The sequence below is a fragment of the Bombus terrestris genome, chromosome 7 (assembly GCF_910591885.1).
Source record: "Bombus terrestris chromosome 7, iyBomTerr1.2, whole genome shotgun sequence".
Taxonomy (NCBI): Eukaryota; Metazoa; Arthropoda; class Insecta; order Hymenoptera; family Apidae; genus Bombus; species Bombus terrestris.
In genome coordinates, this window is record NC_063275.1 from 12,301,299 (window position 1) to 12,317,525 (window position 16,227).

At 33.2% G+C, this 16,227-nt stretch overlaps 4 protein-coding genes across 6 annotated transcripts in view; 2 read left to right on the top strand and 2 right to left on the bottom strand.

Annotated features, from left to right (window-relative positions):
* Positions 1 to 6,765, top strand: part of LOC100644136 (transcriptional regulator ERG homolog) — a 70,742-nt gene extending 63,977 nt beyond the window's left edge. For all 3 annotated transcript variants that reach the window (XM_048407739.1, XM_003396837.4, XM_048407740.1), the window contains exon 6: positions 804 to 6,765. In XM_048407739.1, the coding sequence (XP_048263696.1) occupies positions 804 to 1,140 (337 nt within the window). In that variant the 3' untranslated portion in view covers positions 1,141 to 6,765. The remainder of the gene's footprint in view (positions 1 to 803) is intronic.
* Positions 6,766 to 8,421: 1,656 nt separating this feature from the next.
* Positions 8,422 to 10,257, top strand: LOC100646742 (pyrimidodiazepine synthase). The gene is made up of 5 exons (XM_012310158.3): positions 8,422 to 8,785; positions 8,858 to 8,963; positions 9,223 to 9,466; positions 9,549 to 9,770; positions 9,874 to 10,257. The coding sequence occupies exons 1-5, from the start codon at positions 8,761 to 8,763 to the stop codon at positions 10,000 to 10,002; spliced, it is 726 nt and encodes a 241-aa protein (XP_012165548.1). The 5' UTR covers positions 8,422 to 8,760; the 3' UTR covers positions 10,003 to 10,257.
* LOC100647537 lies at positions 9,454 to 11,186 on the bottom strand. Its single transcript, XM_012310157.3, has 2 exons — positions 10,986 to 11,186; positions 9,454 to 10,874 (listed from the first exon to the last, which is right to left on the bottom strand). Exons 1-2 carry the CDS (start codon positions 11,013 to 11,015, stop codon positions 10,608 to 10,610), a joined length of 297 nt encoding a protein of 98 aa, XP_012165547.1. The 5' UTR covers positions 11,016 to 11,186; the 3' UTR covers positions 9,454 to 10,607.
* Positions 11,187 to 11,710: 524 nt separating this feature from the next.
* Positions 11,711 to 15,898, bottom strand: LOC100649626 (cleavage and polyadenylation specificity factor subunit 5). The gene is made up of 6 exons (XM_003396879.4): positions 15,681 to 15,898; positions 13,418 to 13,618; positions 13,228 to 13,291; positions 12,195 to 12,360; positions 11,993 to 12,107; positions 11,711 to 11,902 (listed from the first exon to the last, which is right to left on the bottom strand). Exons 1-6 carry the CDS (start codon positions 15,797 to 15,799, stop codon positions 11,881 to 11,883), a joined length of 687 nt encoding a protein of 228 aa, XP_003396927.1. The 5' UTR covers positions 15,800 to 15,898; the 3' UTR covers positions 11,711 to 11,880.
* Between the last annotated feature and the right edge of the window lie 329 nt (positions 15,899 to 16,227).

Below are 16,227 nucleotides of genomic sequence, written 5' to 3' on the forward strand. Positions count from 1 at the left end.
AAGCTTTGCCGCGCGACAGTAACTCGACAAAAAAAAAGAAAGATAGGAAGAGTCGTTTCCGTCGCCGCGGAAGCGGAGTCGTTATCGGCGTTGGCAAATAGAATTTATTAAATAAGAACTCGCTGGTTGCATGGAGATTTTTACGGCTTTCAACGAGTTCGTAAATCGCCGGTTTATGGCGGAACGTGGTCTCGCTCGATCATATCTCGACCGGCGTGAAATAAAAGGATAGAAGGATGAAGCTTGGTACATATCGTAGCTTCAGTGCTGTGGTAGCACTGCCTCTGTTATCTTATGTCCTTATCTTTGTTTTCGTTGACGATTTAATACAATGAAATGTGGCACGGCTTCCTGAACTATTGGTTGAACCTGAAAAATAATAAATGAAGAGTAATCCCACAATAACAATTAAGATAGTATTCATAAAATGATAATCTTCGCTTTCTTCTACCTTGTATGCCTCTCCATTGTATTACAGAATTATTATACATAACGCATTTTCCCTTATTAAATAGCAGAAAAGAACGTCGATCTTCTACAAATTTCTTCAAACTAACTCTCAACTGGCATTATCGAACCACAGAAGAAATCTATGTTAAATTTCCAGATAGGTATTGGAACACTCGTACTATTCTACATACTTTGATACTCTTTATCATATAAAACACAAAATACAAATTAAAATCTAAACATTCACAGATCCCCTATACATATACTTCAATCGAGATAATTTTCGTTAATCATTCTAGAAATATAATCTTCTCGCATCCATGTTGCATCGAGGCATCCGTATCTACTTCCAGGTACTACTACGACAAGAACATCATGACGAAGGTCCACGGGAAGAGGTACGCGTACAAGTTTGACTTCCAGGGCCTGGCGGCAGCGACGCAGCCCGCGGCTGCGGACCCAGCCGCGTATAAATACCAAAGCGAGTTGTTTATGTCCGGTTACGGGCACGCAAAGTTGAACCTTATGCCGCCACCGGCCGCCTCCGTGTCGGTCTCCGTTCCAGGCGGCCTTTTCCAATCGGCCTCCAGCTACTGGTCCACGAGTCCGGGTGCCAACCTGTATGCGGGACATCACACGGCCTCTGGCCATGTGCCGCCTCATCTGGGCACCTATCCGCACTACGCATGACCCACCGCCGAGCACTGGGGCGCCCTGGGTACGCCACGTTAACAAGTTTCTACTCGAGGGAATTTAACCGACCGCCGCCATCGCGGTCTACGTGTGCCGTCGGTCCGTGGATCCCGCAAATAGACCACACCTTTTGCGATTGCACTATCCTGCTGTAGTGGTTGGTGATGTCGTTCTATCTGTCCTCTTGCAATTCTTGTTTGTTTGATAAATATTTATATCTTTCTTTGATTCCATTGAATTCTTAATTTTCTCATTGTCTTTGCTTGACCAGAAAGTGGATGATGAAGTGAATAGAAAAATCTTAAAGTATTAATAAGATAAATATTAATTTTATGATTTTATATGACATGTAGATAAGACATGTGCAACGTGCATTAGTGAATTGGAAAGGTATGTATATGAATAATTATGTTTCGGTATCTGGGCAGATATCGCGTGTACAGATATTAGAGAATATTATATGCGTATTAATATGTGCATAAGAATATGTGTGTATTTACATATTCAGATAGTTTAATTCGTGTATGTTTTAATACGTGAACGTTCTAGCATCTAATTTTCTTCTGTTTCTGCATATATAATATCCTAATATAATATTCTAATATATATTTTATCTTAACGCATGTTAATTAACAAAATGACGCGAATTAAACTACAAATACGTTAATACATATGGCGCATATATATTTAAATAAACATGGAAGGCAGACCTCTATCGGAAATTAGCTATTTCATAATAACAATAGAATTTTTGCATTGAAAATTGGCAATTTTCATAGTAAAATCATGAGAAGAAAATCATGATACAAAGTGAGAGTCGTTACAATCTCGTAGATTCCTTGAACACGTGTCAAGAAGCATGTAAAACACTGTGTATTATAATATTGTCCCTTGCGTGACCACTGGACAATGCAAATATTCAGTGACATTCCCGCAAGACTGAATGGTTTTGTTCGTGGATTTGATCCATTCCTACTTGAGCGTGATCGCTGTTCCCTGAAAAATAGAACAACGTTGAAATCTTTATCTTTCGTTCTAATCTTTCCTAAGTTTATTGCTACTGAAAGATAAAATTATAATTTTACGCAAAACAATGTTCGAAAGCTATGATTTTACTATCAAATAAAATACTTGCTCGCGGTTTAAATAATCCACTGCAGTTGATATTTAAGTCATGAAACTTTCCGTTTCATCCGACATCAAGGTGCACGTGGACAGATTAAACGATCAAACTAATCAGCAATATCATAGTCGCTGTCACGACCAGCCGATCTGGTTCCTTAGCAGCAAACAGCGACCAATTTAAATTACTGACGCGAAACGGACGATCACGCGAGACCACTCTGCCCCCAAAAGCTTTCGTTCACGACCGACGGTGCACTCGAATTATTGTAAGAACGTTGTACATACAATATAATGGATTACGTAAGTACAGGGTACGTTCACAAGACGATTCTCGTCAGTCGTTTTATCTCGACGATATCCAGTACCATCATTGGCAGTAAAGTTTGTATAATACTATGGAAATATAATTTATATCTGAATTACTCAAGTTTCATTCCTAAACACAAAGAATTTTCGTTTTCTACTATCTATCTAATTTTGCTAAAAGTTATTACGAATAAAACATCGTTCAATTCCATTGTAGATTTTACGAGAATTAGAAAAACATTAGACCACTCAAAGTATCCATTACTTGATAACTTACTGTTGTCATTATTTAATATTATTTAATAAAATTTCCAATTTATTAGAATTATCATTATTTAGAATATATAATTGTGAATTAATATCTGTGGAAAGATTCTACGTTCTATATTCTAAATAATAGTAATCGTTAGTAATTTTTATCATTTGAAATCTTAGTACGTAGTTAATTTTCTAATACTAAGATCCAAATAGGAGCTTTCCAATGTAATTCAAATGAATTGTAATTTTTTCGCTCCAAACATTGAATTCTAGAATCTTTGATTGGTTTTCAACAATCATGCATGATAACGCCGCGATGAACCGCGTGTCGAGAATTATCCTGTCCGAAAGGACGTCGCCTTGTACGCGAATAACTAACCGGCGTTAACTTCCGCAGAGAAACGTCGGTGTTTCCGACTGGATGGAATCGAACATGCGCATTTTAACGAGGAATATCTCCGTACAGATGCACGATCGAGCAATTTCGAGAACGGTTCGTCGAATCAACGATGATGACAATGAACCACATGCGAGCATCATGATGGTCGACGATAATCGAACATCCAAATAAGCTTGATCGTTCTTAGTGAGAAATGTTTACATGTTCGATTCGGGTCAAGAGCAATGCGTGTATTATAAACTCTTTTAACTTATTTGTTACATAACGAAAATGTAGATAGAGGAACCGCATGTCGTCGTTCAGAAGAAAAATTCATCGCGAGTTATGTTGCTCGCGTTGTTGGCGCGGGTTCAAAGGACACGCCGCGTTCATTCAGCTACCAAACACTATACATGTATATGTATAATAGAACTCCATTTATCTGAACTTCATTTAGTCGAACGAGATTATAATTAAAATCTTCTTTGCTATTTAAACGTGAATTCTAATTACTTAAGTGAGAAAAAATAAGTTAGTAGAGAATCAGTAAACTTCTATCGCTTATTGCAATAAGAGAGAAAGATCTAGGATCTTAGGAGCCTACGGTTAAATAGTCAACGAGAGTCTAAAATTTTATTTAAACGATGTAGATTTTAAAATCAATTTCATCGATATAAACATGAAGCTTGCTGGACAAAAGATATTCAATGTCTTCCTTCTATTTCAATGGAAGACTCGTATCTTTTGGATCACAGATCAATATTTTTAAATATTTCTTCACTGTCTTAGATCAAACGACATTTTCTACTCGTAGTGATAAGTTAATAAGTAGAGTAAACTCCTAATCACTCTCAGGTTCAGATAAATAAAGTTCCATCATTACAAACTCTCCTTCTCGCGATATTTGTGCGATCACAATTTCACAACGAAGTACGACGCGCGTTTCAGTGCCGTGGAAAAGACTAAACCGCGAGCGACCAACGAAATTTCTACGAGGATCGTGTGCAACCGTGAAGTCTCATTTCTAATCCAGCCGGTGTAGTAGATATGTATAGAAATATGTTTCTCTTGATCCTAGGATGACTCCTCTGAGATTATTTATTTATAATGGTGATAATGGTAATCACAAATATTTATCAAAATGAATATTTCCAAAAAATAACATTCTAAACAGACATACGTCCACACAATCCCTGTAAAAGTGAGAAGTTAAACGTTTTTCCAAGATTTACAGAATCAATGCTTACGAACCAAGTACATAACGGTTTACTCACATATATTGAAAATTCATTTTCTCAAGGACAAGGAATTATTGAAAACCAATATTCCTAGCTTTTCCGGAGTTCATTTTCCTCGAAAATCTCTGCATTACTAACGTCAATGATGACATACAATCGGTGTCGATCTCAGAAGTGATTCCAGAATCGGCATAACGTGTTGTTCTTTGCCACAAGCCAAAGCTATTAGAGAAACCATTAAACGAGCGACAAATCTCGGGAGAACACAGCACATCCATCAATCCAACGGAAGCTCGAGTCGCAATTATCGAAATTGATAAAGTACAACGTTGAGTCATATCAGAACCGAACGTACGAAATCCCGAGCCGTGCTCACCACGTCGACTCTCACCGATCAATCGAGAGATGCGGTCGCTCTATCTATGTACAAAATATAGGGGTAAGTCTCCAAGGTACGCAAATCGTGGATCCTTAGCCGACAAAACTAATAAAACTGAATAAAACGAATAAGATGAATAAATGAAAGAAAACAGGTACAACAAGGAAGGAAAAAAAAGACAAAAATAAATAAAAAAAGATGGTTCCACGAAAGAGAAGATCTGGCGGGCGGTGACTTACCCCTTACTGTGGAAAGGTGTACCTCTGTCGAAGAAGCGAGTAACTCCTTAAGTCGTATACTGTATCATACCATTCGTAAGACGTAAGCACCCATAGAATTACTCTAACGATTTAGACGTAACCAAAACCTGTCGAGCGTTCCTCGGTTTCGACTAAGAGGATCGTTCTCTCCGGGACGAGAAAACGACGCTCGCCCCGTCCTCTTCATTTTTTCCAAAGAAACTAAAATAAGAAAAAAAAAAATATATATATATAAAGTAACGAAATGAAATAAAACAATGGGAAAGAGAAAAAAGAACAAAAATATTAAAAAGAAAGTGACTCCGTGGGACGCCGACGGGCCTCTAATGTAGATAGGGTGTTTTCATGTGTAGCGTAGGCGTGTAGAGAACATAGTCTTAGCGCGAGAATGTACATCAGAATGTATTTCGATTGCAATGTGTCCTCCTGTGTGACTCTATTGTACGTGTACGTATATGTATGTGTGTGCATACCATGCATGTATGCGTGGGAGAGAGAAAGAGAGAGAGAGAAAGAGAGAGGGTGAGACTGGAAAAAGGAAAAGAAGATCGCGTACGATACCACGGATGAGTGAAGTAAGTAGTAGAAAGAGGAGTGGGCGTGATTCGCACAAACTGGAACACTGGGATGATAATAATAACAATGACGATGGCGACGATGACAATGATGGATGAGAGAGGGCGAAGGGTGTTTGACACTAGCATAGACCGCGTTAGGCTAGGTAGATAAGCGACCCCTTCGAGAGGAGAAAAAATGAGTTTCGTCAAGAAAGACAAAAAAATATCGTGTAATACGGACCACGATGTAGCAAGGTTGTGAAAATTTGTCAAGAATTTAAATAATTCTTAATGTCAATTCGAGGGAAGAGAATTAAGAGATATATCACACATGGACCTGAAATCTTAACCCAGAGCTATATGAAAAAATGTTTAATACAAAGCCAAGATACTGTTTAAAGTACATTAAAATAATAATTTATACTTCCACCATAATAATTTATACTTCTCTTTCTAGATTATCAAAATAGTAAAATAATAATTAGCTGGAATACCGTTAAACCTGGTTCATATTACTCAAATTACCTGAATCCAAATCACTTGAATTGAAATAAATTAACTAATCTGAACGGGGTTATTAGTCCCGAGTCATTTTCATTTTATTTTGCGTAAATCTAAAATATGCAATTATACAATCCTAAATGGATCCGTAGTCCTAGTAAAAAGAAGTCTCATGTTGGAAGATAAAGTGGAAGTAAACAATAACCTCGATATCAATTATCTCGTATAATTAACTATCTCCACTCAAAATTGAATATTACTAATAAATAGCTTCAGCTTTCCAAGCTCTGCAATTATGCAAAGGTCCATAAACAAAGTCAAAGTGGCATTTCGTATCTTCTCCTTATAAGATATCAATCATTGCAGCTACTTGATGATCTTGATTTACAACCTCGCCGTATCATGGCCCGTAGGTCGCGAGAAACAGTGGTAGCAGAAAGATGGAATCGTGGAACGGGACACAGATGAAAGAAGAGCCGAAGCAGTGTAAGCAGAAGAAGAGCAGCAGGGGGGTGGGAAGGGGCGCTGTTGTTGTTCTTGTTGTCGTGCGCTTGTATTAAAGTCGCCATGTTCTAATTAAACGTGCCGACGGGGTTGTATCAGTCGTCGGCAAAATCAATGTGACTTTCTCTCGTATCTGTGTATGCACACATACACATGTGCACACATATATACATAGCAACATAGAGAAGTTTGCGTAACGAGTATGTTGCTTGTAAGTTAGGTTGACTACGACGTTGTTGAGAGGAAGAGAGACATAAAGGTTCGTATCGCTTCTCCCTTTCTTCCTTGAAGCGTAAACGAAACCTGGAAAAAAAGAAAAAAGACAATAAAGGGAAGAAGCAGACACAAAGGATAGCACTGTGAAACGAGAACCGGATTGAGAGGAGGAGGGTTAGATAGAAAATAAAAAAAATTGGAAAGAGGAAAAAAGAAGAGGAAGAAAAAGGGGGAAAAGAAACGTTAGCAACACACGGTAGGTCAGTCTTGGTTGTCGGCGGTTGGCGAATTGGTCGGGTTGCCATGGAGAACGCTGGGTATTCCCTGGATTCGGGCCCGCCCCAACGGGAAACCCCCATTCGGGAAATTCGTGGCGTCGCCGAAGCTGCCGCGGTGCCGGAGGTTTAGCTCGGCTCGGCTAATCGATTCTGCTACCAATCAGCGCCCGCGCCGTTCCTCCTCGTCCTCGTCCTCATCCTCCTCGCGCCGCTACCTACATCTCTCGACTTCACACTCGACCCCCTGTGTAGGGGTCTCTCTACACACCCGCGAAACCCCTCCCTTCTCTACCACGAGATTCCATCATAATTCTCTCTCTTTCTCTCTCTCTCTTTTTCTCGGTGTACTCCACCTACGTGTGTGCCCTTCACCATACTCGTGGTACCACTTTTACCTAAGCAGCCCAACCGTCTGATCCCTATGTACGCTTATTATAGTGAGTGAGGAGCTGGATAGAACTGACTGAAGGCTGGCCAATCGGCGTTTTAACCTTTTCCATTTCTTGGCTTTTCTCTTCTCTCCTCCAAGGTGAAACGTTTCTCAAAGTGCTTATACATGTGCACTTGGTAAGGTTGCACATAGAAAACTATGGGAGATTGAAAAATGATTGGTTGATTTGTGGAAGGAAAGAATGGTTTAAAATTTACGTGTATTTAAAAGGACGTTAAGTGAGTTGAACTAAGTTGGTAGAAATTGTTGTTTAGATTGCCTAATTTTTTTATTAGAGATAGGGAAAACTTTTATCAAATACAGATTTAAATTTGAAAGAAGATCCGTTGATCGTTGTTTAGAAAGTCATTGTAAATATTCAAATTCAAATTTAAAGAACATTACTAATAGTGGTAATACATGAATTATCTTACATTATTTTAACAATCAAATGAGGATATTAAAATGATTAACAATATAATGGCGTCCGTAGAACAAAATCAATACAAATAAGTTAACATTTCCGCGTAAATTTGAGCAAAATATTATTTCCTTGTTTAACTTACATTTGTACAAAAACGATTACACTTATTTCAACTTTATAACTATTTATACAATATGAAGTTAACTTACATCCTTTTTAAAGTTCCAAATATATAAATGTAGAAAGCATGATCCTCAAAAGCCATTCCATTTTTAAAATATGTACCTAGGAAACACAGAAATCCAATTTCTCAGGACCAACATCGAAATATCAAACATCCCTACTAACACGAACTTCTGAAATTTGTTTTCCCCAAAAGCTAGGGCCTTAAATCTTAAAGGTTGTCGAACTTCGCTCCAATATATGGTTCTATTTGAAATACTCACAAGTAATAATTCTTTATCGTTTGAAAAAAAAATGGAAAAATATTATTATTATCGATGACTCATTAATTATAATAATTAAAATGACTTTGGGAATGTGTTTTATTATATGTAAGGTATATAAAGACATCAAATTGTTGAGAGATTTCGTTCCGGATTAAGGACAGGTAACCTGCGCCTGGAGAACCTTGAACTATCACCGATGTTTATTAGACCGCCTGGGTTGTAAGAAAATGTGCAACATTATTCACAGCGAAAAAGAAATTACATAATTAATCGTAGAGATTCTTAAAACTTTCTAACCGACGATATAATCAAAATGAGTTTGAAACACTTGGCTGCCGGTAAGATTATGTTAGTGAAACTTGATATTAATATAATTGCAAAATAATTCCTTTTATACTATCGTTCTGTAGGATCAGTTGCCCCGCCCATTGTATCAGGAAAAATACGTTTGTATAGCATGCGATTTTGTCCGTATGCCCAAAGAATTCATTTAGTACTTGACGCGAAACATATACCGTAAGTAAACTAATTTTTCAAATTATAATTTAACTTTGAAAATTTTGTTTCTATTTTTCATACATTGCAAACAGATGTTTAATTCATATTTTCTGTTTATTATAATTTTTAAATGCTTTATTTTTGTTTATGAATGCAGTAACTATTGTTTATTTATTTTTTTAATAATCTTAAAACCTCTCTTCCTCTCATACAAATACATATACATAGATATGCACTAAATTGTTTCTTTTATTGTAATATTATTCCCTAATTATAGACATGATGTTGTTTATATTAATTTGACAAATAAACCTGAATGGTTACTAGAAAAAAGTCCTTTGGGCAAAGTTCCTTGTATAGAATTGGAAGGAGGAGAAACATTATATGAAAGCCTTGTGATTGCTGAATATTTGGATGATGCATATCCACAAAACAAACTTTATCCTACTAATCCCCTTGCTAGAGCTAAGGATAAGTTGTTAATTGGTAGATTTAACTCTGTTATAAATACTTTGTATAAGGTATTTATTTCTCATATATACAATGTACTTATGCAAAATACAAATATTATGTACAACTAGAATACAAATATTTTTATTTTAGTTATACGTCAGTACATCTATAGACAGAGACATATTTGATGAAGTCTTATCAGAATTGGGTCTTTTTGAAAGAGAACTTGTATCAAAAGGAACACCATTCTTTCATGGTAGTTCTCCTGGTATGTTAGATTTTATGATATGGCCATGGTGGGAGAGATCTGATGTAATTAGAGTTTTACGTGGAGATCAGTTTACTATACCACGTGATAGGTTCAAGAGACTGGTAAGTTACAAATATATTTGTCAAATGTAGTATAAAATTATCTTATATAAATTAGGGTATATAAACAACAAATTTTTCTTTTTTGTTACCTATACAATACTAGTTGGAATGGAGATCTGCCATGAAGGAGAATCCTGTTGTTCGAGCTAGTTACTTAGATACCGAAGTACATGCTAAGTACATGCGGAGTCGTCGTGCTGGAACGCCACAGTACGATTTAGTTACTGCTTAAGTTAATAACTCCTAATTTGTATCTTCGAATATATATGTTTATAAATAATATAATATATTTAGAAATGAAACATTACTCGCAGAATATTGCTAATAATTTAACGATTACCAGTTTATAAATGTTGTGAATTTGTTGTAAAACTAATATAAACATAACTTTCTATTTCGTTAACTATTTGTGTAATAACCATGACAAATCTATTTTATATTATAAAATATATCTACGTGATTTAAATAAAATATATTGGCATATCAATCTTTCTGGAAATTACCATATAATTTGATCATGAATGCTAATTAAATTTTGGATATATATTTATAAAGGAAAGTTACTATTACTAAAAACTATCTTCCAAAGTAATTGTTTCTGTGTCGAAAGATAATCTTTACATTAGTAATATTGCTATTGTGATACAATATACAGTATTTATAGAGAAATCTGCTATATTAGTAAAAAATTTGAGCAGCATTAAGAAATTTTTTTCTAACAGTACCCAATAAGTATAAAATTACAAAAAAATAATTATAATACAAAAAATTGAATAAATGTCTAATATATTACACTAATGACATTTCTTAAAATATGCATAATTTAGGAATGTTAATTTATATCGTTCCATAAAATAATACATATAAGCCATAGAGCAGAAAACATGCAAAAATCATGCTTGCTGCTACCATGAATGACTTTGTATTTTGTTTCCTTAGGCTTTTTAATTTCTCTTCATTTTTTACAAGTACCTCCTGAATTTCTTCCAGTTTTGACTCCAATTCCTCACGAGTTTCCATTGTGAGCAATTTTGTCTTGAGTCTTTTTTTCAACACATCCAGTTTGTACATGGATTCATTTAATGTATCTTCTACCTTCTGTATCTAACATGTATAAAAATATGTTTAAAAATCAGAAGCATAGGTTAAGATAAAATAATTTCAGAAACTAAAGTATAAAATATATAAAATTTTTTATTTTATTTTTACATATACCTTTGTCATAATCGTTTCATCCTGCGTCATTTTGACTTTAAATGTATGTATGTCCTTTTCTGTTATATAAAACACAAATTATCAACATCTCAAATGCGTATTCTGAATTTTAATATTTCCATGTGTCAGATGCATGTATCCTACTAACTTGCTGAATACAAAATGGCGGTACAAACCAAGCTTACAGATATAAATAAGATAAATTACAAAGATAATTTTTATGGTCTTCTACTTACAAGTATTTAATTTTCAAAGAATTTTAATAAGAAACTAAAGAGTAGTAAAGTTACATGCATCTTTTTTAAGTTTTATAAAAGAATAATTACGTCTTATATTGTTGCGATTTTTAAAAAATACATACATACTCTCTTATTTAAATATTTATGGTATAAAAGCAAGGAAAGTCATAATTAATATTAACACTTTCTGATATGAAGTATAAATTTAATCTTCATCAGATTATAAATTCATGAATTTTATTGTAATTTTACAAAATTATATTTATCATAAAATTATATATGTAAATATGTATATATATGTATATATTAAATCTACCTTTCATGAGAGAATTTATAACAAAACTAAAACATTCCACAATCATATATAAATCATGAAATTTAATAATATATTTACATCTAATAGGTAAATATAGGTATAATAATTACTATTATTATGTATGAAGCGAAAGTAACATAAATATAAGGATTAGAAATTAAAAGTGCTAATTAATTATATAAGTACTACTTAAAAAATGATTTAATTTTTAGTGCACGTCATATAACACACATAACAGTTTTTTTTGCATTTTCACTCGTCATCTCATACATACACTGTATTTATAGTACTTTCTCATAACTTAAATAAAATTATTCCACTTTCTCAGTTATTCCTTTTTTCACATATAGATGAAATTAAATCTGTAACATAAAATAAAATAATGTAGTAGAGTGACTAGATATATTCAATTTACTCAAAAAGGTATTATATAATAATTATATAATAATTACCTGCAAAGTGATTGTGGTAGAGAAGAAATAATAGGTCCATATCCTTGGGAGTTATCATATAGTTCAAACAATGGTGCAGCTACTAACTTATAGTTTTTGGGTACTGCAAATAGAGCTAAAAAGTTCAAAAATAATTATGCCAATTATTGAGTCTTACTTTACTTCTCAATGTAACAATATATTTTTGTCCTTTATATGCTACCTTTTTCTTGCAGCTGAACAAGAAACAACCTCTTGTGTTCTTTTGGTTTAGTAATGTGTGGTGGTACATAAGGATACTGAGGTGGTTCAAAATTTGGTCTCCACCAATTTCCTATGGTATCTTCTATCACCCATTCTTGCTTAACACCATCTTGGCGTCCAAAGGTCTAAAAGTTATTTCGATATTATAACATCAATCATGTCAACTTTGCTACACTTCATAGACATTAAAATACAATCTTCTTCGTTCAGTCCACTAAGAACATGGTTACACAAATTTGTTTACATACTTAAAACGGCTGTATAGTCTTATTAGTTCGGCTAACAATTAACTTGATCACAGAGATGCCTTAATATGTTCCTGTTAGCTTCTATATAATTAGTAATACAGGCCAAAAGTATTTATTCAAATACTTTCAGTTTCTTTTACTTACAGATACCTAATTAAATGAAACAGCTGTTGTACATACATTTATCATTTTAATTAAAAAATTGACAAATGCATAAATATAAGCTCTGCGAACCGCCTATTTGTTATGTGACGAAGAATCACGGTCCTACGTACTTCAATTATTTTCTAGCAAGAAGTTTTAGGACTAAACGTTATTTGATACAATTTTTTCCGTTTGTCTTTTCAATGAATTACAACAAAAAATCCATTAATGGTATATACAATACAATCTTCTTGTCATAATATTACAGTCTTCACATCTTGCTTCTTTTATGTCTGAGTTAACATGTATGACGAGTGACACAAGAACAATGTTCTTAGCTAACCATGATATGTATAATGTAACAAGTTATAATTGCATTACTATAAACATTGAAATGTCCGGGCATGCAGCGCACTAAAAATGTAAATGCTAATGTAATTAAAAATTCCCTATTTTGAGCTACAGGCCCGGTTACATAAGTTCTACAAATGTCTGGAAGATTAATACAATCGATTCTTGAACAGTGTTACAATCTAACATATCAAAGTGCCACTCCTAGCTACCTCGTAAGGTAGCATAAGGCGTCGTGCTAACTGTTACCTCTGTAAGGAGCCGTTTTAGGCCCTCTACCTCGTCTTCTCCTGCATTTAGCTCTCCTCCAGGTCTACAAAACAAAAATACAAAAGTTAAAAAATATTTGTATATACTTCAATAAACGTGATGCAATTAGATATCCTGATATCCAAATGAATTTTCATCTATACCTAATGAAGATAATACATATACTTACAATTTGAAGAATGTTGTTCCCAACTGAAGCAGCAGGACATGTGGCAATCCATGTTCATGCACCAACAAAACCCCTTCAACACTGCGACGCATTCCAATTTTATCGAATTCATCTCGCATACGCTGAAACCTTGCTGGTACAGACGGATCTTTCTCGAAGAGTGGCTCTTTTGTTCCAAATGTATAGTTTGTCAAAGGATATCTAAGATAAATGAGTTTTATTTTTGTGTTAGGTTCTTACTTCTTATGTAATCCTTCAGTAACTAAATCCAGTCTCTTCAACATCACTTTCACAAATAATAATAATATTACAATATATAACCATAAAGATTATACAGATACTCACAATGCATTAGATAGTTTTGAGCATATAATTTTGTCCCCAAACTTTATATTAAGTTCCACGTTTTTATACAAGACAAAAAATATCATTTTTTTCATGCAAGCAAGAGGAATAACATACAGATTTATAATATAAAAATAATTACTTTATATGTAACATTTTTCATATTTAAAAATGTATATATACAATGAACAAAAAAATATATATAATAAAATTATGCACAAGTATGTAGCAATTGATCAAATTTACACCCATATGATTTACAAAGCATGTATACAAATACAGCATTGTTCAACAGATTATCAAGGTATTTCTGTTTGCATACTAAATTTTTATATGAAAACCACATATGTTGTGATTACTTACTGTTAATTATGAAATACAAAGTATCAACTATAATTGATGCATATAAAATACTATATTACTTATAACATTACATTTTACATTAGTTATAAGTAAGTTATATCAAATGTAGTCATATCATATGTTTAGAAATACATAATACATATATTTATGCTACTCTTATATTTCTCAAATTTTTTCCTATCACATATGTATATGTTATGATTTGTAAATTGTATGCTAATAGACTTCAACAGCTTCTTTTTTTTTAAGAAAAATATCTTGTAATACTTTGTGATATTATTAAATACTATATAATTATAAACTTGCCAAAATATCAAAATGTGAATAAGTAATTAAAATACTTATACATATATAATTAATTCATTACATTATATGAACTGAGTTTATTACTCACTTATAAATATCAATTGATATTTGGTAATGTGTTTGAAAATTTATAATAAATATGTTACATTTTCTAATATATTATTTCATTTTTGAAACATTATCAATATAACGCATGAATGAAGGATATAAATCTCAGATGCATTGTGCAATGTTCTACTAAAACTTATTCGTTTTAGAAAAAATTATTTGAAACATTCATAATATCTATGTATATTATGCTATTTCTTAAATTAAACACTAAGTATAATTATGAACTATCTGAGACAAATACATTCATAATAATATAGATATACAAAAATGTGTTATACTGTAAAATTTATCTTACATAAAATATGAAAGGCCAATTTACTAATAAAAAAATACAAATATCTGTAGTTTTAGCAATCACAGGTTATATAAATCTAAGATAATAGTAGTGAGATTTGCGAAAATATTTTATACATTTTTCCTTTTTATACACAACGAAATAATTTGTAGTATACAAGTAGAAACAATGAACAGTGACGATACAACTGTTTTCAAGTATATACGCATTACAAATAAACAGTCACATTATTACGGTGACTGTGAAAAAATAACAAAACATGTTTCCGTACGCAAACATACATTCAATGTATAAAGGATACCAGCGTACATTGCATACGGTGGCTACAACTTTTATAAATTCATAAATATAAAAGAAATTAAATTTGTCTTTAGCTTCATCATAATTAGAAGCTTATACCTTGTGCAAATAAAGCACAAAAGGTATAACTTTATTTCATATTTAGAAATTTTAAGCAAATAATTACTGATTTAATTCATAATTACAAGGGTATATATCTTATTCATGGTGCAAAAAAAAATGCTTTATCATATCGACAATTTCACGCTACAATAAAATAGTTGGTTATGTTTTACGATAGCGAATAATAATGAATTATTGAATAGTCAATAAATCGATACAATGACGTGGATAAGGTTATTGCTTAAAACTTCCGTGAGTACTTAACGGAAAGATGAACAGCCGTCTCATGGTTGTACCATGTAAGATGCATTGAAAGGTGTTAGGAACATAATTTTAATTGCTAGCGTCTCTTAACCGGCCATAGTTGCTCTACAGGAGAGGCAGTCAAAACATTAACTCTAAAAAATAATGTAATTGAGTCACATACTGATTATCACTTACAAATTAACTGTCCTGTTGATAGTTACAGACTGATTCTGTACCACTTTCCCTTCAAAGGAACTATTACTAGCTCTTCTTGGCCATCCACTCCCTTTAACTTGAGCTGTTGCCATCGCCATTTTTCCTTGTACCGCGCTCCGCAAACCATACACATCAACATCCAACAACGGAATCGACTACCTCGATGCTCCGTGTCGTGCCTTCTCGAATATCCTGAATCTCAAAGCTGTTTCGCGGGCCAACCAGTGTTGCCAAATGTGTATATCAAAGATATGTTCATAATAAAAATATTTATACTAATCATAATTTATATGTAGTAATATTAAACAGATATTATATAAATATTTTTTGTAATTTATTACGTTAATACACTAATAATTTAATAATTATATGTTAAACATTATAAATTTATAATTCCACTGACGACTCGGATCAAGAGAAATAAATAACACCATGTGACCAAAGTTTAGGGGAAACAGAATTAAATTTACAGGAGATTATGAAATCACAAATGCAATAGTCACAAAAAGTATTTATAAATACCCTT